Source organism: Trachurus japonicus, chromosome 22, assembly GCF_045865225.1.
Source record: "Trachurus japonicus isolate A0001 chromosome 22, Traja_1.0".
Lineage (NCBI taxonomy): Eukaryota > Metazoa > Chordata > Actinopteri > Carangiformes > Carangidae > Trachurus > Trachurus japonicus.
In genome coordinates, this window is record NC_140928.1 from 25,867,969 (window position 1) to 25,893,697 (window position 25,729).

Genomic DNA, 25,729 nt, shown 5'->3' on the forward strand with positions numbered 1-25,729 from the left:
GATTAGAAAAGTCAAAGTCTCTGGCTCCAAAGTCTCTGCACCAACAAGTCGGTAGCAGCCATTCATCGTGGAACGCTGGAACTTTGAAATTTTAAGATGTGCAAATGAACATAATTTGATTTGGTATTAAAACAGCAACACGTTGAATTTGTAGGACAATCATTCCACTAAGGCCAGTTAGTGCTGTATGTACAATAATTGTAAAAAAGGGTGAGGAATGGTCACCATGTGGCTGGTCGTTTCATGTGTCGTCAACCGCAACAGAAAAGTGGGAGCAAACAGCCACGATCCAATCAGCACCAGCACCATGCAGAGGCACAGCAACCCCAACCACTGGATCTATCTTTACAGGTGTCACTAAGCTGAATCAGAAGCTAGATCTAAATTATCTATATAAAGATACAGGCATTTACAGTAGATAGGCTGAAAATCATGTGGGCACTTACGAATTAGAGCTGCAAACATTTTGCCTGAAATCTCGGATATGACTAATATGATTTAATATGATCAGTTTACAATTTTTTTTTACATTGTTTGGGCCAACAAGCTAACATCTGCTGAGATTACTCTAAATTTTTATGATTTTTTTTGGAGGTACTGTATTATAAATCTACAATTATACACTGACTAAATTCCATTGTAGCATTCTTTACATATTATGAGTGGGAGTGTTTCTGGGGAGTATTTGGGGTCACAGCCAGCTGTAGGTTTTGCTGGGCTCTGTTCTCGGGCTGTTCACCTGACGGGCCGCAGGCTTAAGGCCTTTGAAGGGGTGAATACCATCTTTCGACAAAACATGATGGAAAATGAAGTTGACGAGTAAACGTAAAAACAGAACATTGAAAAGCATAGACTTTCATAGACACATCATTGTAAGCGAAGAAAACAACGACCCAGAGGAGCAAGAAGGTGACAGAGAAGTTATTTGATGTCAAAACGGAAAAAAATTGGGTTAGATAGAACAATAAGAAAAGTTTCTTGTAATGTGTTGAATTATGGACTGAACATCAGACTTTCTCAGAGAGCCCATTATCTCTACATCATAATATTTATGCTCTTTATTAATAAATCTCTCAAACAGAATGATATAACTACAGTTCGTCTGTTTCAAAGAATGGGCCAGGCTTATTACTGTACTGGTATATAATATAAGTTAGCATGGTATAGCCTGGATTGATATCCAGCAAATTGTATTCAGTTATCAGTAAAGAGTTATCTATGTGCTGAAAACGTATTAAGACCCATGCAAACTCTCTGCTCTAAAGCTGTCAGTAACCTTCGGGAGATCAAAGTGATGAGCAACTGATGAAAAGACTAATTAGAAGATAGAGAGTAAGAGGATAGAGAGGTCACTGCTCAACAGTAAACTGCCTCAGGGTGAAGGATGTAGGTGTGGTGGCAGATGGCTGGGGGAGGGGGGGGCATATACGATACCTAGGTTGACTGTGAGTTTGACACGACCCCCGTCCAACTCTAGCCTGAGCGTGTCAGCTGAGTCTCGGGAGGTGGTGGCCATGAGGAGACCGTAGGCCCGCTGGGAACGAAAACGCAGGGACACGTCCTCCGCCTCGGTGTGCATGATGTTTGGCATCACCACCTTCATGTACATGCTGCCGTCATAGGAGAGGATGGACGCCTCTGTGGAGGAGAACCAGGAGCACGCAGAGACTGTTAGAACATGATCAGATAGATAGATAGATAGATAGATAGATAGATAGATAGATAGATAGATAGATAGATAGATAGATAGATAGATAGATAGATAGATAGATAGATAGATAGATAGATAGATAGATAGATAGATAGATAGATAGATAGATAGATAGATAGATAGATTTAACAAACTTAGTTCAATATAAATATCTACCAAGGTTTGTGATGACTGGCAAGTGGAGAAACTCATTTATGGCATATATTTACAACAGGGTAATGGTAAATGGAAAGCACTAGAGCTTTTCCATTTCCATCAACCACTCAGAGTGCTTTTTAATGGAAGCTACATTCATACACAGTCATAGAGAGCTTACTTCAACACATAGGACACTTCTGACATTCCCACACTCTCATATCATTAGAGGAATGGGATCATGTACTGTACAGTATATTGCCCAAGGGCACTTCACCAGGAGGAGGAGGACTTTGCACTTTGTTGCACCTCTGGGTCACATAATTACTCTATCTTGTATCAGAAACAAGGATGCAAAACTTATTTTATGCAATTTAAGTTTTTTTAGCATGGTTAATCACATTTTCCATGAATAGTTGAGACTGCAAATGAGTTGGTTGGACCTGTTTCTTGCAAACATGTAGACACTTTTAAGTCTTATTGACTTCATGATAAAGTCATCCTAGGAGAAGACTTTCATGCTTCTGCCTCCTCTTTCTCAGGAGGAACTCAACCATTGTGAAGTATTTTAGTCAATAACATAAAACTGCAGCCTCGACAACAGTGGTGACAATCTGCGAGAATTCCTTCAGTAGTAGTATGTTCTAACACCAACTGGCAACGGCTCAATATTCTGACTCCACATACACCCCTGGGCTCTACCACCTGCTGTTCACAAGCAGAACCACCTCTACTTCTTTCCATTTCTTCTGACACTTCTGTCCATTCACACTGCAGTGGAGCTGAATCCATTCAGCAGCCCTGAGTGTTGTTCTCAGTGAAACACATGAAAGCGAGACTCCTGACTCTCCTGATATGCTCGCTGGGTCTTCACAAATGCCACCAGTTCATCGCATTTGTTTGCCAGGGAGTTGACATTTCCCATGAGGATCAATACTACAAAAGACATACATAGCAAAGATAAAGGAGATGGAGGTGCAGTAGAAGTGAAAAACTTATACACAAAAAAGGGTGACTTGCTGCCATTTGTTGCCACTGTATCACCATCCATCCTTAAAGGAGACATATTATGCACATTTGTCACAAATTCAAATAGTTCCCAGGTGTCTTAAAGACATGTCTGTGACATGCTTTGCTCAAAATACCCCATGGATCAAACATCACAGCTCTTTTCATCTGCTCAAAATAGCCCTGTTCAGAACAGTTGGTTTCAGTGCCTGTCCCTTTAAATGCAACTGAACCACTGCTCATCCCACCCCGTCCCCTCTACTCACAGGTAGGGGTGGTATTATGCAAATTGGAAAAAAACTAATGGTGTCATTGTATGACAACTGAAGGAACAGCTCGTAAAACCACATGGATTTCAACCTAGGGAGCCTGAACATTACAGATGTTTTTGTCAATTCTCACATTTTGGGGGCTGGAAGGCAAGACAAACACCCAGATATATGTTAAAGAGCCTTCAAAAAGTGATATTTCCATAATTTGTCTACTTCAGTGTGCCAATCGCCTTAGGCTCCAGGTTATACAAGAAACTTCTGTGAGTTAAGAAAGGTTCAAACCCCAGCATCTGTCTGCACCACTTCAATCCTCAAGTGGTCAAATCCTGATTTCATGACTGCAATCTTGACAATCTGACAAAATCCAACAGAACCTGTCCAGCAAAGAAGCACTCAGCTGACCTGGGGTGAAGATATGATCAGTCAGTTGGGGACATCTCTGCTGTTGTGATTGAGCCATCAACTACACCACTTCCATTGATTATCCATGATTATCCACTCAAACAGTCATTCTTAACTATCCTGATGTTGTCCAGCTCCGTCTGTCCTTGCCACCAGATGGCAGGACTGTCTCAGCTCAGATCTCAGTCTGCCTCAAAAACAGTGATATCATGAATCATGATTATGAAACATCATGTTTAACATCTCTGTAACTGAACTCCACATGATGTGGTCTGCTCTGTCTGGTCAGCATATTAGTACCCAGCTCATCTCTGCCTGATATCACCATCATATCTCTGGCACTTAATGATTATTTTTCATAATACTTTAATAAGATATCCCTTGCAAAATAACTCAAGGTGAAATGCACACTGCATATCAGATGGATCTGATGCTCTGCAGCTTTTTTTGTCAGGACTAAAAATTAGATCCAGGGTAAATTATCATCCAGCACTGCATCAAGAAAGAGAAAAGGGAGATATGATCAGAAAGCTTTTATTTGATATGATAAAAAGCAGTAGGAGCAATTTGTTGGGGTTGGGAATGGGTTACTTAGTTTTAAACTCTGATCAGTCTTTATCAGACAGAAAACTTGTAACAAGGGAAATATTCTCTAGATAGACAGCTGTGTGTCTGGATCACTTGGTTACATGGCAACCATGGTTCTCTGAGCTAAGACACTATCTATCTGTTTTATAGTCTGGCTGCCTGTGTTTCTTCACCTTGGCTTCTTCCATTAAACCTGTTCAGTACAATCTTATTACTGATAGGGATGGTGGCAAAAAGTGCAATTAAGACCCAGATAGTGTCAAACCAAAATCAGTTAGTTTTGTGCTGCAGGTGTGCAGTCGGTGGAACATCTGGCCCGAGCGTTCCTGATAAAAGAACACAACCCTGCTTGTGCCATGTGCAAAAGAGAAAGAAGAAACTTCTGTCCACGTGTTTATCAACCCCTCACTTCACACTTAAACATTCATGCTCATACTCGCACCACTCGTTTACTGAGTGACACACCAACAATTTAACTGTAAGTACCAGCTCAACAGGATTAAATGTACCATTCAAGTGAAAGTACTGTTGAGAAGTAGAACTATCCTACAGTATGCACCACCATTCAAGGAGAAAGAAAGCACCAGACACAGTGCAATTCACCCAACCTCTGCTCACTATAGAAGCAGTGTCACCTGTTAATGACTGCCATTTTCCATATTCTGTATCAAGGCTGAATATGTGGTAACACTTTATAATAATTAACACTATTAAGCATTAGTTAATCATTAATAAATACTGAATTCTTCATTTATAACACATGAATACTCATTAATATGTAGTTTATAAATACAGTCAGTGCTTATCAATGATGAGTAAAATATTTTTAACTGTGTTTATAAACTACATACTAATGACTATTCATGTGTTATAAATGATGATTGGCCCATTGCCAAGTTGTTTTCGAGGTAAATTCATGCAAAACCACTAACCCTAACCCTAACCCTGACATTCCCATTGGGGGCAGTTTTTCGGCAAGCAGTCTCTGCATTTGCCTCAAAAACAACTCTGTCTCTTAAAGTTCCAATGTTATCTCATAGCATGGTGAATGTGCACGTCACAACTTGTCATTTTGGAGTTGTTGGATTGTGTATTTGATGAGTTTGATGAGGGAAACCAAGAAATCCCATTAGCTTCCGTAGCGTAGCTCTGAGCAGCTCACGGCTCTGCTCCACTGTTCTAAAAATATCTTGCACTGACAATTAAATGTAACGAACCTACTCCTAAGACTATACGGATTATGACAATGGGCAATTTGCCAAAAATGTTGAACTATCCCTTTAATATTGTGTTACCAAATATGTTGATGTCTCACAAGAAATGACCTGTTAATACTTGTCCAAATATGGCTCAGCAAAGTACTGGGACACAAATAGTATTTTGTTATTCACACAGTACATCATGTGAAAGACGACAACTTCTGGTTTCCAGTAACACTAGAGTAAATACCAACTTAACACGACAATAGTTCAAACTTTTTTCTCACCTAAAAAGAAAAAGTCATACTTGAGTAACAACAACCTAGTCGTACTCTGTAAAGTAAATCAACCTCACCACATCATTTCTACATCTTGTCAACCACACCTGTAAAAGAATTAAAGTGTCTCAGTCTTACCGAATGTGAGCTATTGACTTTGGTAGCTGTTGTGATAGTGGTGTCGCCAAACCTCTCCAAACTGTGCCGAATAATGCCAAATTGTGCCAAATGCTTTTACTCACTTCTGAAACATAATAATAATACTCTTTGGGGTTCTCACTATCCCACAGCATGTGTTTGGTTGGTTATATTGTATAGTACGTATATGTGATGGGACTACAATGATAATACACTTCAGAGAGTAGGCAACGGTTCAGCCCAGTAACTGTGAAGTGATTCCTTAAATGGGACATAGTTCTTAAGATTAGTTAGTCTAAGACCATGGATTCATGCTACAATGCAGTATCTGTATGTGAGAGAAGTAAGCATGCAGTATTTACCTCTCTCACAGGTGCGTGACCAGTAGCCAGTCCCAGTGCAGTCACAGATGAATCGATTCCAGCCTTCTTTGCAGACACCTCGGTTCTTGCACGGGTAGCTCTCACACTGCTTGCCCGTTTGCTTGTTGCATGAGGGTTTGATGCCGGCGCCGTTCTGCTTCTCGGCGATCTGACGGATGTCTTTGCTTCGACCGTCGATGAAAAGGTCACGGATGCAGCCCACGTAGCCGTAGTTCAGCATCGCTGTCCAGAGCTCAGTGGGCAGGATGAGGTTGGTGCGGTCAACGGGAAGCCCCCCCAAGTACATGTCACCCTCCAGGTCCAGAATCTCACTCTCGCCGCTGGCTGTGAATGGTGTTCTTCTGCTGTTCACGGAGATGGTGCCTGTGGTGGGTGTGGCACAAGATAGAATGATGTCAGGGAAGTCATTCTACTATAATGTTACTTACTACTACTGTCATTCATCCTGATCAGACCAAGTCATTTATATATACACCGGTACAACTGTATATTATTTATTTATTTATTTATTTATTTATTTATTTTAATTTTGTTATTTCTTCTATTGTAATTGTACTGTAATTTTTTTTGTGTGTTTTGTAGATACATTAATGTCATTGGTACATTATACACTCCTTGAATGATCTGAATGGAATACTCAATCCAATTCCTGTATCGTTTTATTTTAATCCTTTTGAGGATCCTTGTAAATTCCATTGCCATTAATCAGCCTGATCACATAAAAGTGGTAGTAATTACTTCTTTTTAAACCATTTTTGCCACTTTTCCTAAGTGGCTTAAAGAACTGTCCTTTCCTTGAGACATCAGAGGAAAATGACCTTGTCTACCTTATTCCATTGTTTCATGAAGGTTCTCATTTTTGTTCCTTGGCTGGTTTGCAATAATGAAATCACAGTGGTTTGAATTTTTTGATTAAGGCAAAATGAGTCAGATTGTTGTACATTGGAGTGTTGTGGCACTACAGAGACAGCCCACACATTAAATCCTCCCTACAAAAATAACATCATGCCATCATTCATTATTTCATTTTCTGATTTTTCATTTCCATATTTTATTTTCAGCCAAAATGAAATATGAAAATGTGTATCATGACCCCATTTCACAGCCACAGTATCTGCCAAGATGAAAATATATTCCTTTTTTGCATATTGCTCGACCCTACTTCGAACCACCCGATCCTGCCAATAGGCTGACATGAAATGGAGGAAACAAATGTCTACAAAGTGTCAGATCTGCTGTATTTTAGTATTTGATAAAATGTTGTCCAGTCATAGCTTTGATGAGTCTGAGTCAACGTCCCCAACACAACTGACCTGAGCGTCCATCTCTCTGGATGTCCACATGATACCAGGCACCATCATTGACCTTTGACTGAGTGGCCTTCACCTTGATAGTCCCTGAGCCCATGTCCAACAGCAGGTACAGGCTTCCGTCCAGTAGCTCTACAGCAAAGAAATCCACCTGGACAAGGGAAAAACAAGAAAGAGTCAGTAAGAACGGTTCTTCTGAAAACACATAATGGTTCAGATTTAATCGTTTGTGTCACGTCCTCCATGTGTTCCTCTGTTTAGTTAAGTTGTTTCCTTTTTATTTTGAAGTCTGTGTCCTACTCCTGTCTTCCTGTCCAGTTTCCCGCCTGTTTGATTACCTAACGTGTCTCACCTGTGTAGATTGCACCACCTGTGTCTTATTCCCTTGTGTATTTAACCTTAGTGTTCTCCCTTTGTTGTTGTCTGATCGTCTGCACTGCTTCATGTGTTTCTTGTCATTCGACAGCAACTGTTACATATCCATTCATTAAATGGGACATATTATGGAAATATTACTTTTTGAAGGCTCTTTAACATATATTTGGGTGTTTGTCTTGGCTTCTGGCCCCCAAAATGTGAGAATTGACAATAAAATCTGTAATTTTCAGGCTCCCTAGGTTGAAATCCATGTAGTTTTACAAGCTCTTACCTCAATTGTCTGGCAATGATGTAACTTGTTTTCAAATTTGCATAATACCGCCCCTACCTGGTACCAGTAGAATGGGTGGGGTGGGGCAAACAGTGGTTCATTTGCATTTAATTAAAGGGACAGGCTCTGAAAACAGCTGAAGAGGGCTGTTTTGAATGGATGAAGAAAGTGCTGTGATGTTTGATCCTTGGGGTATTTTGACCAAAGCATGTCACAGATATGTCTTTAAGACACCTGAGAACTATTTTAATTTGTGGAAAAGGGGTATGATATGTCTCCTTTAAAACTATATCACACCATACTTACAACAGGATTTAACACTACAAAGATTTAATGATGCCTGATGATTCTCAGAGATTTAGATCACAGGTTACCTATAATTATTAGAATGTAACTTCTTTTATACAACAAGTCAGGGCAGACTTGATATGTGTAGACATTACTGTATGAGGAATACATGTAATAATTAAATGGTCTTGATGATGGACTCACCTTGGTGTTCTTCTGGCTGCGGGCAGCATCTTTGCGCTCCTGGGGTTTGCCATGGGTGAAGAGGATGAGGCCATTGGGCTCAGTCGTGCGGAAATCGAAAGAGATGGATCCCATCCGCTTGGTGTTCCACTTGGGGAGGCTGATGTAGGCCTCGGGGGTCTCGAAAGAAATGGGGTCCAAAGTGGCCACGTTCTCACACTTGTAGGACACCTCACCCTGGATTTTCATCTTGGGGTCCACAATCCGAGCCAGGCGGGACAACTCGAGCCGGATGTCATTGTTCTTATATACCACCTGTGACAGAGCAAGGGAAGCATTACAGTTAATCTTCTATTCAGGTACAGTCAGAGATGTGCAGAAACAAGGGAACCACAATACGTACATAACATTTCATACAACCAGCATTGGTCTAACAATTTACAAGGTAACATGTTACTGTGATCCGATAACAGTTGCCAAACACTGAACTGCTATTACTTCAGTAATCACACCAAAGTTATTATTAACCTTGTGACCTTGTAGCAATATCAGTTTATCAGTCAATTAAGAGCAGCCTTTTCTCTCATGCTAAAAACTAATACTTCAAATGATAATTAACATATACACATTATTTAGATTTATAATATATGTGGTTTATTATCAGTGACAAAGTAATAAAAAGTGACACTTGGTGCACTTGTAGAACTTCAACATAGTATTGTGAGTGTTGATACAAGTTCATTTATGGGAGGATACTGTAGACAAAACATGACCATCTGGTTTTAAGGATGTCAATCTCTTACTGTTAAATTATTTATTGATATATTGTCTTCAGGCAATTCATTACTATTATTCTTTATATTTGCATATTTCTTTATGTATGAAGGTTAACTTGTTTCATGGCCTAAAAATAAAAACAGACATTCTTGTCAGCTCCTTGAGCTCATTTTCACCATTGAGCAATGTCATTTTTATGTTTCAAAATGTATTTAAAAGTGTTTGCAATGTCTGTTTATAAAATGATGGTTTATGTCAACAGCATATTTTACCAAGGTTTATGTAGTAACTACCATTTATAGCTGGGTTTTTAGTTTTGACCATGAGCAAGAAGGTTTTACCATTCATGGAGCCCTGTATTATAAGTCTCACTGGTTTAGAGACCACACCGAGTGTGAGTGAATGTGATAAACCTAACACAAGAGCTAATTAAAGAAGCATTGAATCAAGCACTTGGACGTCACAGCCAGTCTGGAGACTGAGAGCTCCTTCTAAGACACGTAGGAGTGGTACCAACCAATCTGGCAAAAAGCAAAAGGTGAGAAAAATAATGGTGACCCAAACCTAATAATTTTGCTGATAACAATCTGCAGTGATATCCTTGACAGATTGCTGATGGAGGTGGACAATCATTTCCAAGAGTAATAATGAGGGTGGCAGCAACAATCCCTCCACAGTCGATTGGACATCTTCCAAAACTTCAACTCTGAGTCATTATCACTCTTCCCCAGACTATCTGTAGTGTCTGGGTGTGTGTGTGTGTGTGTGTGTGTGTGTGTGTGTGTGTGTGTGTGTGTAGTGTGTGTGCTTTGTTCTGTAGCCTCATGAATACAACAAAAAAAGTAATGATCTGATTGGCAGTGAATCCATGCACCAATGGGGCATGGGCAGGGGAAGAAACTGTTAAATCTCTGGGGCAGATCAGGATCAATATTCCTCTGTGCTGGTGACAGGTGGAGACAGAGACATATTGCTTTCAGGATGTCTGCCCTTCTAGACGCCTTAGTAACGCCTCAACTGAACTTCTTCAAATTTGGCACAAATACTCACTAGAACTCAAAGATGGAGTGATTAGATCTTAAGGGTCAAATGTCAGCGTGAGGTATTTAAGAAACCAATAGCAGCAGGAACAAAGGAGTTCTTCAGTCTATCAGTTCTGCATCTTGGCCGTTTGTACCTGTGACTGGACTGAAGCAGTATGAACTCCCTGGACAAAGTGGGGCTTTGATCACCCAGAATTTTCTGGGTCTTTCTTCAGGCCCCGACCTTATATAGGTATGGAAGATCATTAAATGTCATCCCTGCAATTGTTTGTGTCCACACTTTGGTAATTATTTCATATTTTTATATATTTACAGTGTCGTTCTGGCAGGTAATTCATCACTCTGTTACCAACAAACATAAGATGAAAAAATCACTAGGCTACTAAAGTTTTTAGTGAAAATACAAAGTTGTAACATAACAAAAATCTTATTATTGGCCTAAGAGGAAATTAGCAAATCAATTGAGACCTGAAATCATTAAGGTTTAATAAAATATAGAACCATTTTATATAGCCAGGCCAAGAAAAATGCTAGTCCTTAACATAAGCCTGACCGGTCCCTATCTGTTACCAAGATACATGGATGGATAGACGACCTGAGATAAAATATACCTCCAGCTCTGACTGTTACTGGTGCAGAGGAATAAAAACCACAGAATAAAGAAAAAAAATCAATTATTAGTGGTGCAGAGTATCAGCTGCCTTCATGCTTGTATGGTTCACTGACTTAACCCCACAAACTGCACATGTCACTGGACTACTTTCATAGTCAGATACACAGGTTATATCCCTTTGCCACAAAGCTCCTGTATGAGTGAGTGTCTTTTCAATGATGGAAAGGGAATAATAAATAAAATAAAAAAACACAAAATGCCCAGTATTTTATTGCAGCAGTCCTAAACACTGTCAATAACAATGAGGGGATAAAGTCACAGAGGGGGTTGTGTGTGTAAATTGAAATCTGCTCAAGTGGAAAATTGAGGACCTTTTTTTTCCGAGGCAGAGAAACACCCTCCGTCTGGCCGTGTTCTGGCTGCATACATACACAAAACAAACACGCCCTCTCCACCATTTTATTCTTTTCTTAATATCTCTTCTCCCGCTCCTCGCCCAGGGTCTGACTGAGAGCGCAGCGGCGGCTCAGTGGAGGGGATTGGATGAGATTATTGATACTGCATCAGCAAATTTGACAGTCAATCAACTTATTGCTTAAGGGGCTCAGGGACTGGATGGAAAAACGGTCAAGTGTTTCCTCTTCTCCTCTCTCACTCTGTTGCCTTTTCTCCTTTTTTTGTTACATCCTGCTCCATCCATCCATCTCATCTACTCACTTCTGTACAAGAAGCCATCATTCTGTGTGACTGAACATACATACTCTGAACCCATTGATCAGATGCGCCTTTCTTCTTCCAAAGCAAAAGCCTGGATATGAATGATACTGTCTCTTCTTCTACGAGCATAGAACGTCTCTTCTGTTGACCTGTATAAGTCAACCTGAAACCTATTTGCTTTGCTAAACTGTTTCAGCTTTACTTGTGACATCAGAAATAAAAGTGATTTGTTTCATATATTCTATAGAAACAAAAATAAATTCAGTGCATCATATTCTGGTAAAAACCAAAGCACACCACTACAGTACGACTACTACTGCTACACACACCCCGCTTCGCCCTCACTCTTCGTCCACAGCCAGCCTCTGTCTCCATTTAGATTGGATTCTGATTCTCATGAAGCTTAACGTGAGGAAAATCCTAAAGACCCTGTCTATTCCGTTTACATTCACCAGTCTGGTTTCCTCCCTCCCTCGCCTTGTAGTCAGCTGCCTCCAGGTGTTCAGAAACCAATCAGATCTTGCTATAATCTAAAACAGGCAATCAAGTTGTCCTTATCATACTTTAAGATCTCCTGCTGTCAGCTGTCATTTTCAGTGTGCACGCTGCGACGCCCCCTTCACCTCCAGTCTTCTGCAACTTCCTCCTCTTCATCCACCTCTAATCTTCATATCCAGTCAGGCCAATCACAACCAGATCTCCAGCTTTTCCTCGTCTTATCTTCAGACGACCACCAGAGTCTAGATCCCAGGGTGTTTCCTGTACTTTCCAGGGCATGACCTCATTTTCACATGTGATGACATCATGATTGAGTTTAATCACCAAAGACTCTTGCTTTTCTTTTTTTTTGCTACATGGCAAAATATAATAAAAAATCCCTCTTGAACCCTGGATTAACTCCTGCACACCACATGACATCCCCCTCCATTCCTTTTCCATCTTCTTTGTCACCTATAGCCTTAGATCCTTCTCCCCCCTCCTTTGGCTCCCTGCAGTCCAACTTCAGTCCCACCAACCCAGTTCAACCTCTCTCTCACTTCCCATTAACGTTCCATTATTATCTCATAGCGTGGTGAATGTGCAGGTCACAACTTGTCCACCAGAGCATTTTGGAGTTGTTGGATTGTGTATTTGATGAGTTTGATGAGGGAAACCAAGAAATCCCATTAGCCTCCGTAGCGTAGCTCTGAGCAGCTTGCGGCTCTGCTCTGCCATTCTAAAAATAGCTTGCACCGACAATTAAAGGTAACGAACCCACTCCTAAAACTATAGGGATTATGGCATTGGGCCAATTTGCCAAAAAATGTTGACCTATCCCTTTAAATACGGCTTCAAACCTTCTTTTTATCTGCTTTCTTTTTTTTGTTCCTGTTTTCTGCCATACAAAGGCAGTCACACTATTTGGGGGTTCAGTATCCTCATGATGTTTCATAGTAAGCAGAATTCAGGAGATAATGCAATGTCGTAGCCAAAGAAAGTTTATAGTGTTTCTGAATTGTCTTTTCAGAAGTGTTTGGTGGGTCTGCATTGGCACAGAGAATCAATGTTCTCAAAACTGTTTTGTGTACAGTGCATTTGTTAGGGTTACGTTTTTTTTTGTCATGTGGGAGATGTTTTTGCAGATTTGTCTCATTTGTTAATGATAAGGATAGTGATTCAATGCAGTGAGTTGTTATATTGTATTATATTATATCACATTTTATGTCTTCTCTTGAAGTTTTTTTGTGGAGTTGGTGTGAGTTGAGAGGTGATGAGGGTTGAGGTGATGTTGGTCTGCCGGGCATAAAAGTTGGATGCGCCTGGTCGTCTTAGTGTTTTTGGTTTTGCAGATTAATCAGGGTTCATTGTACATGAATGATTTAGTTTGGGGAGTGCTGTCATTTTTTATGGTGGCTATTCTGCCTGTAATGGATGGTCTGAGATTCATCCAGCAGTGAAGGTCATTGTTAATTGATATGATTTAAGTAATTGATTTGAGTCTGATCAGTTCTGACAACCTGGGCAAAATATTGATGTGTGAAAGAGCACAGGTTTCAGACCCAGTGATGTAGTGTTTCGTCACATTGTGCAGTATTAGTATGAAAGAAGCAAAACATGGTGGATCTAGTGGATGGCTTTAGGCAGTGGCTCAACTTTGAGCTCCAGAGTTTGCTAAACAAGAAGTGTTCTCACAGCGGAGAACAACTATAGATACGATCAGCACAGTGAGCAATGTTCTCTCAGTATTGCTTTTGGGCCGACATCCAGTTGTGAAACAGAACATAACTACCCCATTGCCTCCCTTGAACATCCATAACACCACCTGTTATGTAAATCTTTATGTCTATATGAACTGATAAGTGCTTGTTTGGAGAAGTTGCGTTACGTTCGCTTCACATGTGATAGAAAATGACTCTGATATTACAGAAGAAAGCCCAAGAACCCAATAAGAAGCAAATGTTTTTGGTCAGATATTGACCTGCTGTAAAATGGAGTTGCTAAATTTAACCTTCATCTTGTGTTAGCTTTCTGCTACCAATTAGTTTTTCCTCTCTTGGTTACATGTTAGGCTTCCTAAACCATGAACCCTGGGCCTTTTTTGTCAGTATATCCCTTGTCTTTCTGCTACCATCTCTTGTGTTATAGGGTCAGTTTTGACCCGAGTCTTAAATCAGCTGTAAGTAAAACACACTAAAAACAATTATTTGTCATCCTATTTGTTTCTCATCTCTTGGTTACATTGTTAGGCTTCCTTATCCATGAAAAGGCTGGTTTTGCACTTATGATTTCAGTTTTAACTCTCATTATTGTTTTTATCGTTATAACCGGGTCAAAAAAAAAAGTTTCATTTTTCAAAAAGCCTTGATGCTGTAAACAACTTTATGTGGTACTTTTATGCATTAAAAACCAAAAAAACGGGTCACTGGTGACCCGAACACAAGAGGAAGGTTAACACCATCCCTGGTTGGATCCCTGTGTTGTATCCTGGTTTACCTGACAAGACGAGAGCTGGGTAACTGTGGCTCAGAGAGTGATGAGCAGCACTCTCTCCACAGGGGACTCTTCTGGCTCTGGTCTTGTTCACTCTAAATACAGCAGACTTTAAATACAACTCTCTTGCCTCATCCAGAAATACTGGGATGACACAGCTATTGTGGGGTGTATCAGGGAGGAGTAGGAGTACGGGGATCTGACAATGGCTTTCAGAGAATAGGGCGCCGAAAACAGCATCGACCATGTTCTAAACACCTCCAAGACCAAGGAGATGGTCGTTGCCTTTTCAGAGTGAGTGATCACGTCACCTCCCCCTTCAGAGACGGCTCTTTTATACTCAGGAGGCTCAGGTCTTTGATGTCTGCAGTGAAATGCTGCACATTTTTAACAGCTGGTGGTGGCCACTGCTTTATGCTGCAGTCTGCTGGGGCAGAAACGTGTCTGACCTGAACACAAGGAGACCGGACAAGCCGGTTATAAAGGCTGGGTGTGTGACTAACCACCCTCTCCACTGTATTGATGTAGGTCAGAGAAGCAGCTACGTCAGCAGCCTATGTCATTTCACATTTTGAAAATTAACATAAAGATCACAGCGTTCTGTTGAATTTATCACCGAGCATACAGCCTAGCCAACATGATACACACACAGACACAGACATTCATCATCCCTAGATGTCTATCTCACCAATAAATCTGAGCCTACGGACTGTGTTCAGCGTGTGTTGCTTTGTTAGTGTGCGTGTAGATTTGTCAGTTCAACAATTCGACAATATTACACATGGTTGAAAACTGACATAAGAAATAAAAATTAATAAAAAGGAAAAAGACAGATAAAGAACGTTAGTGTTGCAGATGCTACGAGACTCCGTGGGGCGTTTTGCACAATCAGAGCTTTTGCAGTGTGTGGTTTTGTACACAGGGTGGCATCATTTCCTTTGCAGAACACACAGTCTGAGCCGCGGTTCCACTCAGTCAGTCTAATGAAATACATGACTCTCTCTCTCTCTCTCTCTTTGTGTGTGTGTGTGAGAGAGAGAGAGAGAGAGAGAGAGAGAGAGAGAGAGAGAGAGAGAGAGAGAGAGAGAGAGAGAGAGAGAGAGAGAGAGAGAGAGAAAGGTGTTTACAAGTTAGCAGCCTACTCATGGAGAGAAATTACAACTCAGACTTGACAGTGTAATAGTAAATACAGTTAGACTTGGAATCCTGACTCCTGCACACTTGAAGCTTCAGAAACAACTCAACTATCAAAATGCTCAGCTCACTGAGCAGATGTCTGCTGTTTTTTTTTTGTTTTGTTTTGTTTTTTTGGCTATTTATGATTTGAGCAGCAGCAACCACATTGTCACTGATCTGTGTTACACACAGCTGTGGGATAGAGCTCATTAACAGCTCCAGTGTTCTCTGAGATGTTTACAAGCACAGGAAGACTCTGTCTGTCACACACTGATGTAAAGCGACACTAATATAAAGACTGCATTACACACTTTCCATCTTTGCTTTGAGCTCCTCCGCTGTTACATTCAAGCTACTGAGTCTCCACATCACTGCATTTCAGGTGACGTCAGCAGTTTCTTTTTTGTTTTGTTCTGTTTTTTCAGCCATTGAAGGCCATTATTAATCTTTGGGTATTGATTCAGCTACTTTATCACTGCTGCAGCACCTGTTTCAGCTGCCTCTGCTTCAGACAATGATTTATACATTTCTAAGGATCTCCAGAACCTCTCCGTCCTGCAGCACAGTGAGATGAGACGATGGCTGCTGTTGTAGCTGCCAGAAGGTTGTGGAGAGAGAGGGTGGTTGGTGTTGTCAAAGATGTCCTGAAAATAAATGTTCTGCAAATATTTGCTTACATTAACAAGGTAGAGTTACCACAGGAAGAGCCTGAGACTGACATTTGTTGTGTTTGCTCATCCTCCATGTTCTGGCTATAAACCCGTTCTTTGTGTTTCTTTGCCGGCTGCAGTGTGCAGGCAGAGCCAGGGGCCCCCGTGTGAGTGGTTGATGGAGGTGTAATGACAATGACAATTATGGCAATTATGTGTTATTGTAGGCCATTATGTATTTTGTAGGTTTTGAGATGTAGGCTTTCTCTGTAATTGCCGGCTTATAAAAAGGCATAACAATCACAGGCCAGCCAGCCACAGGGGCTACCAAGGGCGACCAGTACCTGGTGCCATGGTAACAAAACATTTATCCATAATGCTCCTCTGTGGATGCGAGAACAAGAGCATTGCCAGCGGGAAATTAGCCTTAATGGCAAGAAGCAGAGGATGCAAGGGTGCTGGACAGCAGGCTGAGGGAGAGAGCTGCAGATATGTGAGATGGTGAGTCTGTGATCAGGAGGTGAGTAGACTGTGTGATTGTATAAGGGAGACAGTATGATGGGAATGTGTCAGGTGGTGTGTTTTGTGACTGATATGCAGAAATAAATGACTGTTTATGTTTGTGCAGTTTGATCGTGGCTTCAGATGTTGAAGAAAATATTTATTTTTACTTGAATGGTGTGTGAAAAATGATCTGAACAGATGATACAGTCATAACCACACCGTAGGCTACCTCTATGTGGGCCTCTGTTTTCTAGCGCTACAGCACCTTAACATTTTAAGTTGGGAAAGATTTGGAATATATTTTTACCATTTTTTTGCTGCATTGTGTGCGTTTATCAGTTTTTTTTAATCTGCATTCTATATGAATGAATCTAGTGGCTGCAGTCGGTGCAGAGGCTCGGCCTGCTTTGGCAGAACCCCAGTAATAAATGTGATCTACACTGTTGAATTCTGAACTCACAATAGGGGAACAAAACAGACATGAGGAGTAATAGAGGCTTTGGAGCTGAGACAACAAATGCCCATAAATACTGTTTATCCAAAGAATGAGATAAAGAAAGAATCTTCAAATAATGTCTTTAAAAAAATTGAAAGAGAAAATATACTTTTATTTTGTTTATGGGCTATTAGGCTCTATTATACTGTGCATAAGTCTTTATTGATAACTGTAGTTGTCCTGATTCTGCTTGTGTAGCACTGTCATTTCTAAAAATGACAACTTAATCAGGAAAAATACAAAGTTATGACAATTTTGATCTTGGGCCTAAAGGCAGGCGGGTTAAAGGAAAATGCCACATAAAACATCTTAGGAAAGTGCGGGACCACCATGCGCTTCCTGAACAGCTTCAGTGATCATTGGCACTGATTCCTCTCATATCTAGAACTCTTCCACGGGGACTGGGATGTAAACCTGGACCACTGTGGGTAGCATTATACCTTCAGGGTAACCCCCGTCCCCCACCTTAATTGTTTGTGTCTGCAAGAAATGCATCTGTTGTGTTTTGCATTGTGTGTGTACTCTCAGGGTCACATTGTGTCTGGACTGTAAATGCACATGGTAACTTGGGTCGTTAGGAGTCAAAGCATTTATTCACTGTAAAACAGCCTGAAATGCACATATACTGTAGGCCTACTGCAGTGTGTTCTCAGCTGCACTGCTAACCTCCAACAAACTAGTTTGTCCTCTCTACTTCTCTTCAGTATGTATCAAACCTCATACAGGTGATAAATCAGTGTAACCTTCTTGCTTACATCCCTCTGCTGCCTCTTTACACTAAACGTGCAAGGTTAGTTTCCGCACACATCGGTGCATGGGTAATGCAATATCATAACTGATCTCAGAACGTTAGAGCCTGAACCAAGGACGGTTTGACAAGCACACTTTGGCTATTGCTACTCACCCATGAAAGATCCTACAATTACCCTCAATGTGCAAACCTCAAGAAGAAAATCCCACTGTCCTCTCTACTTGTGAATTATCCGCTGCCACCACTAGATGGCAGTGAATTATGTGACGAATGCAAACAGGCATCAGAAAGAAAGCTGTACTGAGATCAGATGTAAGGAGAGATATTGCATCGGTATTGGTTCTAATCTAGGTCTATAGCTGCTTGTCTTGATTGTCCTGATGCTGCATCACCCACCTAACTTAAGGTTTCCATCATTTCCACTTTTACCAAAATGTTTAGTGACCCCTGTAGATAGGTGCTTTATCATTGTGTTTCCCTACTCATTTTTCACGGTTTTGCTTTCATTTGTCATCTATAGGACTATGTCTGTGTGTGTGTGTGTGTGTGTATGTGTGTGTACGGGGCGGAGGTGACGGCGGTGTAAGGGTTGGGCGGTACAGGCACTCACAAACCTGCCCAGCATGGGCAGCACAGTGCAGGAAGTAGGCCAGAGGGGGATTAAATGGCTACTGCACCACTTCCTCTCTTTCTCTGCAGCCCATATCATGCTCTGTCCTCTATTGTGTATGTGTGTGTTGCCATCGAACAATGACAGAAAAAGCCATGTCCCTGCTGCCACGCTGCAGCTGTGTGAGTGTGTGTGTGTGTGTCCATGTGAGCAATAGTGTGTGTATGGGTTAACTCACAATCTTGGATTAACAAAACCATGTGAATGGCAACACTATTTATGGCGAAATCAAAATGAGCACAGCAAATTAATTCTTCATCAGTTTTTTTTTTTTTTTTGGGGGGGGGGATTCCAAAAACTTCTACTTTGACCTTCATCTACAGTATGTAAGCGTACAGTATAATCAATATGAGCTGGTCTATTTGTTTTTAAGATGTAGGTTAATTCATGGGTTGCATCATGTGTTCCTTTCATGTGTGTAAGCTGTTGAACGAAAAGAAAAGGATATGAATATTATCTGACTCTAAACCTCTAAACACCTTCAGGATGCAACCTCTATGTGACAATCAGACAGGCAAGGATAAATCGTTGATTTTTTAAAAAGTACAAGCCAGTCTACACACACAGAAGGAGCCTTTTACAGCTGAATGTGGCACGGAGTAAAACGACTGACTTGTTGGGCTGCTACCATTACAGACTTGAGCCCATGATATAAGAGGATGCAAACATGGAAAAAGGTGTAGGCTGCATTTCCCAGCAGACATTGGAGGATCTGAGCCTCCTGAGGAAATGTATATGTCCAGTTGACTGGCTGAAGGGTGAAAGCCTAGACCACTGAAAGTAAGTGACCATCTCCTTGGTCTTGGAGGTGTTTAGAACATGGAGGACTCCATTCCCTAAAGACCATTGTCAGATCCCTGTAGTCCTCCTACTCCTGTCCATTCCTGGTACAGTACACCGAACAATAGCTGTGCCACCCTAGTATTTCTGGATATGGCAAGACTCAGTATTTAAAGTCTGCTGTATATAGAGTGAAAAGGGACAGAGCCAGAGGAGTCCCCTGTGAAGCCCCAGTGCTGCTCATCACTCTCTGAGCTACAATTACCCAAACCCAGTTACTATGGTCGTCTTGTCAGGTAATCTATAAACCAGGAAATAACGCAGGGATCCGAGCCCATCTCCTTGAGCTTGTCTATAAGAATGGTTGATTGGATGGTGTCGAATGCATTTCAGAAATCGAAGAACATGATCCTCATCTAATGGCTTGTAAGAATAGGCCTACTGAACCATACAAAGAATGGCATTTTCCACTCCAATATGTTCCCTGTAGGTAAACTGTAGAGGGTCTGGTGCATGTTCAGCCTTTGGCTTCAGAGGATGGAGAAGTAGCAGCTCCAGGATCTTCATAATATGCAATGTGAGGACCACCACCAGTTGTCATTTATCTCAGCTGGTCAACCTCTTTTAGGTATCAAAACAAGACACAAAACGTTTCACACAGGACCAGGACCATCTCTGTTGGGACACTCAAGTTGAAGATCATCTGGAGAGACTCAGTCAGCCAGTCCTTTAACACACATCGTCAGGGTGAGTTGCTTTCCCAGGATGTAGCCTCTTGACCTTTGCCCTCACCTCTTCCACTGCAAAGGACCAGATACTTGACCCCAGTGTGGAAGAACTTACTGCTGCCGTGTCAAGTGTTCAAGGATATGCCAAAGGACAAGCTGTGTCTGAAGCAGTGTGAGGGTGAACTGGTGAGGATTTGTCAAACGTGTCAAAGAACAGGTTTGTGGCCTTGTCCACATCACCTGATGTTGCCCAGCAGTTCCTCTCTCTCTCATCCTCATCCCCTTCCACACTTCTCTGGTGTTGTAGAAGTGGACCTTCCGATCTACTTTCCTTTTGAGTCATCCTTCACCTACTTTAATCTCCTCTTTAGGTGATGGTGCACACAACTCCATTTTGCTGGTTGAGGAGGGTCTCTGTGTTACTGGTGATCTTGGGCTTGTCGTTTGGAAAGTATCAGTCTAGGGTACATTCCCCTCCTCTTGTGAGAATGACCCTGTGACTTCAGCAGCGCATTCCAATCTGAGCACTCAAAGCACTCAAACTGTGGATGATACACATATTACTGTAAATGGACCCTTATAGGGCGGGACGGGACCTCCTTGATGTATGCACAGAACTCTAGTATTGCAATAAATGCATCAAGGTACTGGGTCTGAATTCTTGCAGCAGGGTTATGAATGATGTCACACAATACTATGGGCTCCACCTGTGGTTGGATGTTAACAACAATGGAGAAGATGTGAGAAAATCCCCTTGGTACCCACTACCAGTATGGTTCATGAACGCAGAATCCCACCAGGAGATCTCCTCCTCCACTCAACAGGTTGCACCACCTACTGTGCACAAACAGAACCAGTCCTCCACCTTTGTTCTCTCTAATTGCTCTTATGTCTCTGCCCACTCACTGCAGTGAAGCTGGGTGAATCCACACAAGAGTCTGGAGTGTTGTTGTTCAACCAGATTTCCATGAAACATGTGTGACTACACTTCAGCTAAGCCTGCTGGTTCTTCACAAGTGCCTCCAGTTCCTCACACTTGTTAGCAAAGGAGCTGACATTTCCCATAAGGATCAATGGCACGAAAGCCTGCTATGTCCACCTCCAAGCCTTTAGCTTAGCTCTGCTATGGCTGTGATACAGTTTCTTCAGCTCAGCCAGTCCAAGAGGTTCAACTTCACATCGTGTATACTTAATATATACAAGTTTTTCCCTTGAGAACATGATCATCTCCAGTAACAGACAAAAAACTACATAGAATAACGACATCAATTGACCAAAAAATACACTTACATAATGCAAGTACTATGAGTTGCAAGGATTTGCTACTGCTTGTTGAAGTGATTAATACAAGCACTTTGACAAATTCATTGCCAATACCTGATATTAAGTAGCATTTTGATCTGTGAGTGACGGACCAGGATCTCAAAAAATAGTGAATACCAACACATTTTTGAAACTGTAGTAATATTTGCATTAAGTGGCAGTCTGGAGTCTGTTAGTGTCAGTAGAAAATGCCCGGCACTTTACTATGAAGCTCAGAGAACAAAATTGCTAGTTGGAGGAGCACAGCTGTAGAGTTTTGACAAAAAAGAAAGAAAGAAAGAAAGAAAGAAAGAAAGAAAGAAAGAAAGAAAGAAAGAAAGAAAGAAAGAAAGAAAGAACCCCCATTTTTGTGAACAATGAAAGTGAACAGAAAAATGACTCCAGCAGAAGCAAACTGTAACAATCAGTCATACAGTATACATTCAATGTTCTTTTTGAAAATCCACCACAAGTGTATTCTCTCAAACATTTATATTTCTTAAACTTACTTTTATGTCCCAAACTTAGATACTTAAAATAGAAAAACAGATCATATTTGTTTAAAATCATGTAAGGGATAAACTGATCATTCATTTAGATACATGTAACACCAGTGCCATTTTTTCTTTATTACTGTAGACTAAACAGGGAATCTGCTACTTTACCTCCTTCAGACAGCCCATGAAGTTGTTGCTGACTGGAGATCCAGGCAAATCAGCAGTGCTGGGGCTTCCACCCACATAGAAGAAGTCATCAGAGCCCAACATGGTGTAGTCCTCCTGGGTATAACCCGTGGTGGTCAGAATCCCATCCACTGATATTGTCACCTGACAGTCGGAAATGAAATAAAATGTTATTTTTCTTGGATTGTAACATTACACATGGCCAGCAGTGTTGCTGGAAAAGTCACTCAGGTCTTTGTAAGTCAGAAAATCTCAGACCTGATCATGGATGATGGATTGAACAGGAAAATCTACCAGAGCCCCTTTTTGTTTCTTTGTGAGTAGAATGCTGTATGTTGTATAGACTAAACATGCAGTTCCCCAGGAGCCATGTATGTGTCATTTTATTTGACCTTTTTTTTATCTAAAAGTGAGAGGAAGGAAAGAAACTAATACAGGAAAAAACAGAAAGGAAAGAGGGGTTTGTGTCATAACACATGAGCTACATCCACACTTTTTTTTGTAGCTACATTTTTGCCTCCTGTCCTATTTTTGGAAACAGTGCTGGACCTCTTTTATTTTGAAAACTCCAGGAGTGCGATACAGTCTGGACGGTTGAAAACAGAGACCTTTGGAAACGATGACATATGGTTGCACCCTGGTTGGGCCACAGCAGCTTTGCCTTTGACTTGTGGTGAGAGCAACATTGATAACAAAATACAAGTGTTACTGACCTTGTCCTCTTTGGCGCAGTTAAATTCTACATTTTAAAACTGTAGCTGTCTTTGCTGTCGCTCGTTTGTTTGCTCTTCTGGAGAGACTGGTTTCATTTGACAAAGTTGAAAACCTAATAGTGTGGATGTAGCTATTGAATTATGTAAAAACATGCAGGATGCACAGAAACCAGCACTGCAGGAACAACAGGAGGCAACTGCACAGCTAAGACACCGAGGAACCAGCACAAGCTGGCTGAACCCATGGCCAAGACCAGCAGGCTAAGAAACTCAACCCTGCACACTGCAGTTAGGCTATATAATAATATTATTTAGACTGTAAAAATAATAGGCTACAGCATGGCTGGCCGCTAACTGCCCTTGCTCACTGCCCTGAAATATTTTTAACCCTGAAATTGTTTGTATGTAGCCTCTTTTCAAATGTTTGTGTATGTTTTGTTTTGTAAAGTTCTGCAGTTTCTCAGTGGAGCCAGCATGAATTAATAAAATCAAAATCAAATCAAAAAGCTGCAAAACCTTTAATCGGTCACTTTCTAGTAATAGTGTAAAGACACCAGGAACATTCATTCACGTACTGTACTTCAAGCTGTCAAATAAATGTGTTGTATACTGTAGAAGTAAAATGCATATAATATATACTGTATATGGTATCTATTACATTTATTTGACAGCTACAGTTAAGATTTCAAAACATATATAAGGTAAGACACATGTTTGATAAAACTAATCTACGTGCAATACATAAAGTAATTAAGGTTTGGTTATACTTGACATAAATGTTGCTTACATGTTAATACATTATAATAATCATCTAAAACTGTACATGCAGCATAGTAATACATGAACACAGTCAAAATACAGTATAGGGCTAGGAGAATCATTTTGTTTTCATTTGTGTGTTTGGATTCCGATGATTATAAAAAAAACAGATCATTGAGATAGGTTAAGATAAATGAGATTGTTGTGCAGTTCAGCAACGTACACAGGACAAGAGTGAGTCATCTTCAGCAGTTTGCAGGATAAGAGATTTTCTATATATAGTCAGGAGAGACCCTGTCCTACTTGGCTGCTATCCCACACTCAGACCTTTAACTGATACCCTTGTCCCACCAAAATTAGCAGTTTTCAGCATTTTTTTATGTGGGTAAACCTGCAGATAAAGGCTGCCCTCTTTTCCACTGCCAGTCGAATTTTTTTGTTTAGATTGGGGACACAACTGCAAGGAGCAATGTCATCATGCACTTACAAAACACAAACAGACACGGTGGACTAAGAGTGAGCTGAGCCACCATGCAAACATCGAAAAACAAATGTTGGCTTAATACTCATGTAAGTGTCAGAGGCTCTGTGTTAGAGACTTAGATCAGTGATTATGTGTTGATGTGTTGTTAAGTTTTGTTGTTGTTGTTGTTGTTTTTAAGCTGCGCTCCCTCTTTCAACCTCATGTGCAGTGTAACTGCAAACATTCTTGTTTAACACGCTGTCTGATTATAGTGTCTGTAATGTTATGTATGTCATGTCATGTGTCTATCTTCCTCTCTGTCATTCTATTTCAATATATTTTTTATAAAAGAATAATATAATATATACTTTTACTCATACAAATTTTTTGCATTGATTTTAAGTTCAAGGTAAGTTCAATACCTGTCATGCAAAGCTTCTAAAGTCAAATAAATTGTGTTAAATAATCATGATCTCAACATTCAGCATTTATGTACATCACATCTACAGCAGTCATGTCCTACAGTACAGCACGAAAGATGAAGAGAGTTTAGTGTAAGGAAGACTCAGCCCAGGTAACACCATGCTTTTAGTGCCCAGAGTTCCAGTGTGGATTTGGTCCTTCTCTTTTTTTGGGTCATAGTACATTTCCAGTGGTTTCCGCAATATCATCACCAGAAATATTTCATTGTAGGCTGGAATGAAGCACATTTTGTAAAAACCTAGAGAGTAAAACTCTAGAAACATCTAGAAGCAACGGTGATGATGGGTGACCAAAAAAGAGGAATGGCTTGAAAAGGAAAACATAAAATCAATGTGAGTGGAGAAAATGGGTGAAAGATGAAGAGTCAAGATACTATTCCCATTTGAGAATGGTATCTTGATGTTCAGATGTCAAGGAGAGAAGTCCACAGCAAACCAAAAAATGGGAAAAAATAGGAATGATATCTACCATACAATGGAGTTTGTTTACCATGTCGGTTCCAAAGCCTGTTTGCTTTTCAGAGAGGTGAGTTAAGTCAACAGTAGATTTGTTAATACACTTAAGCAAATCAAATGAAAACAGATGATGATAAGTGTGGAGTTATTACACATAAAACGTTTAAGAAAAGTTGCATCAGGAAGAAAAATGGTAGAGGTTCATAGGTAGAAACAGATGCAAGATCAATAGAACTTGCCTTGTTTCCTAAACACAAATAAGGATGTTCATTGATGGTCATCTAGAGAGCTTCACTACTACTTCAAGGGCTACAGCAAACTCCTGAGTCTTCACTGACAGAACCATAGCTCCAGGTAAGTGAACGAGTTTGCTCAAGATGGTGTAGTTAGGAATGGTCCAGGACATTGTGACAAATCATATTACCTTGCCAACAACAAACGTTTCTTCCCCC

The 25,729-nt window shown here is 40.7% G+C and overlaps 1 protein-coding gene across 9 annotated transcripts in view; it reads right to left on the reverse strand.

Moving 5' to 3' along the window:
* The window catches only part of nrxn3a (neurexin 3a), a 118,827-nt gene that overhangs the window by 32,647 nt on the left and 60,451 nt on the right, over positions 1-25,729 (reverse strand). For all 9 annotated transcript variants that reach the window (XR_015034781.1, XR_015034779.1, XR_015034780.1 and 6 more), the window contains exons 6-10: positions 22,387-22,548; positions 8,566-8,859; positions 7,428-7,575; positions 6,094-6,477; positions 1,435-1,638 (exon numbers count right to left, since the gene is read on the reverse strand). Coding sequence is in view for 5 of the 9 variants with exons in the window: in XM_085768272.1 (XP_085624398.1) it covers positions 1,435-1,638; positions 6,094-6,477; positions 7,428-7,575; positions 8,566-8,859; positions 22,387-22,548 (1,192 nt within the window). In the remaining 4 variants the exon portion in view is untranslated. The remainder of the gene's footprint in view (positions 1-1,434; positions 1,639-6,093; positions 6,478-7,427; positions 7,576-8,565; positions 8,860-22,386; positions 22,549-25,729) is intronic.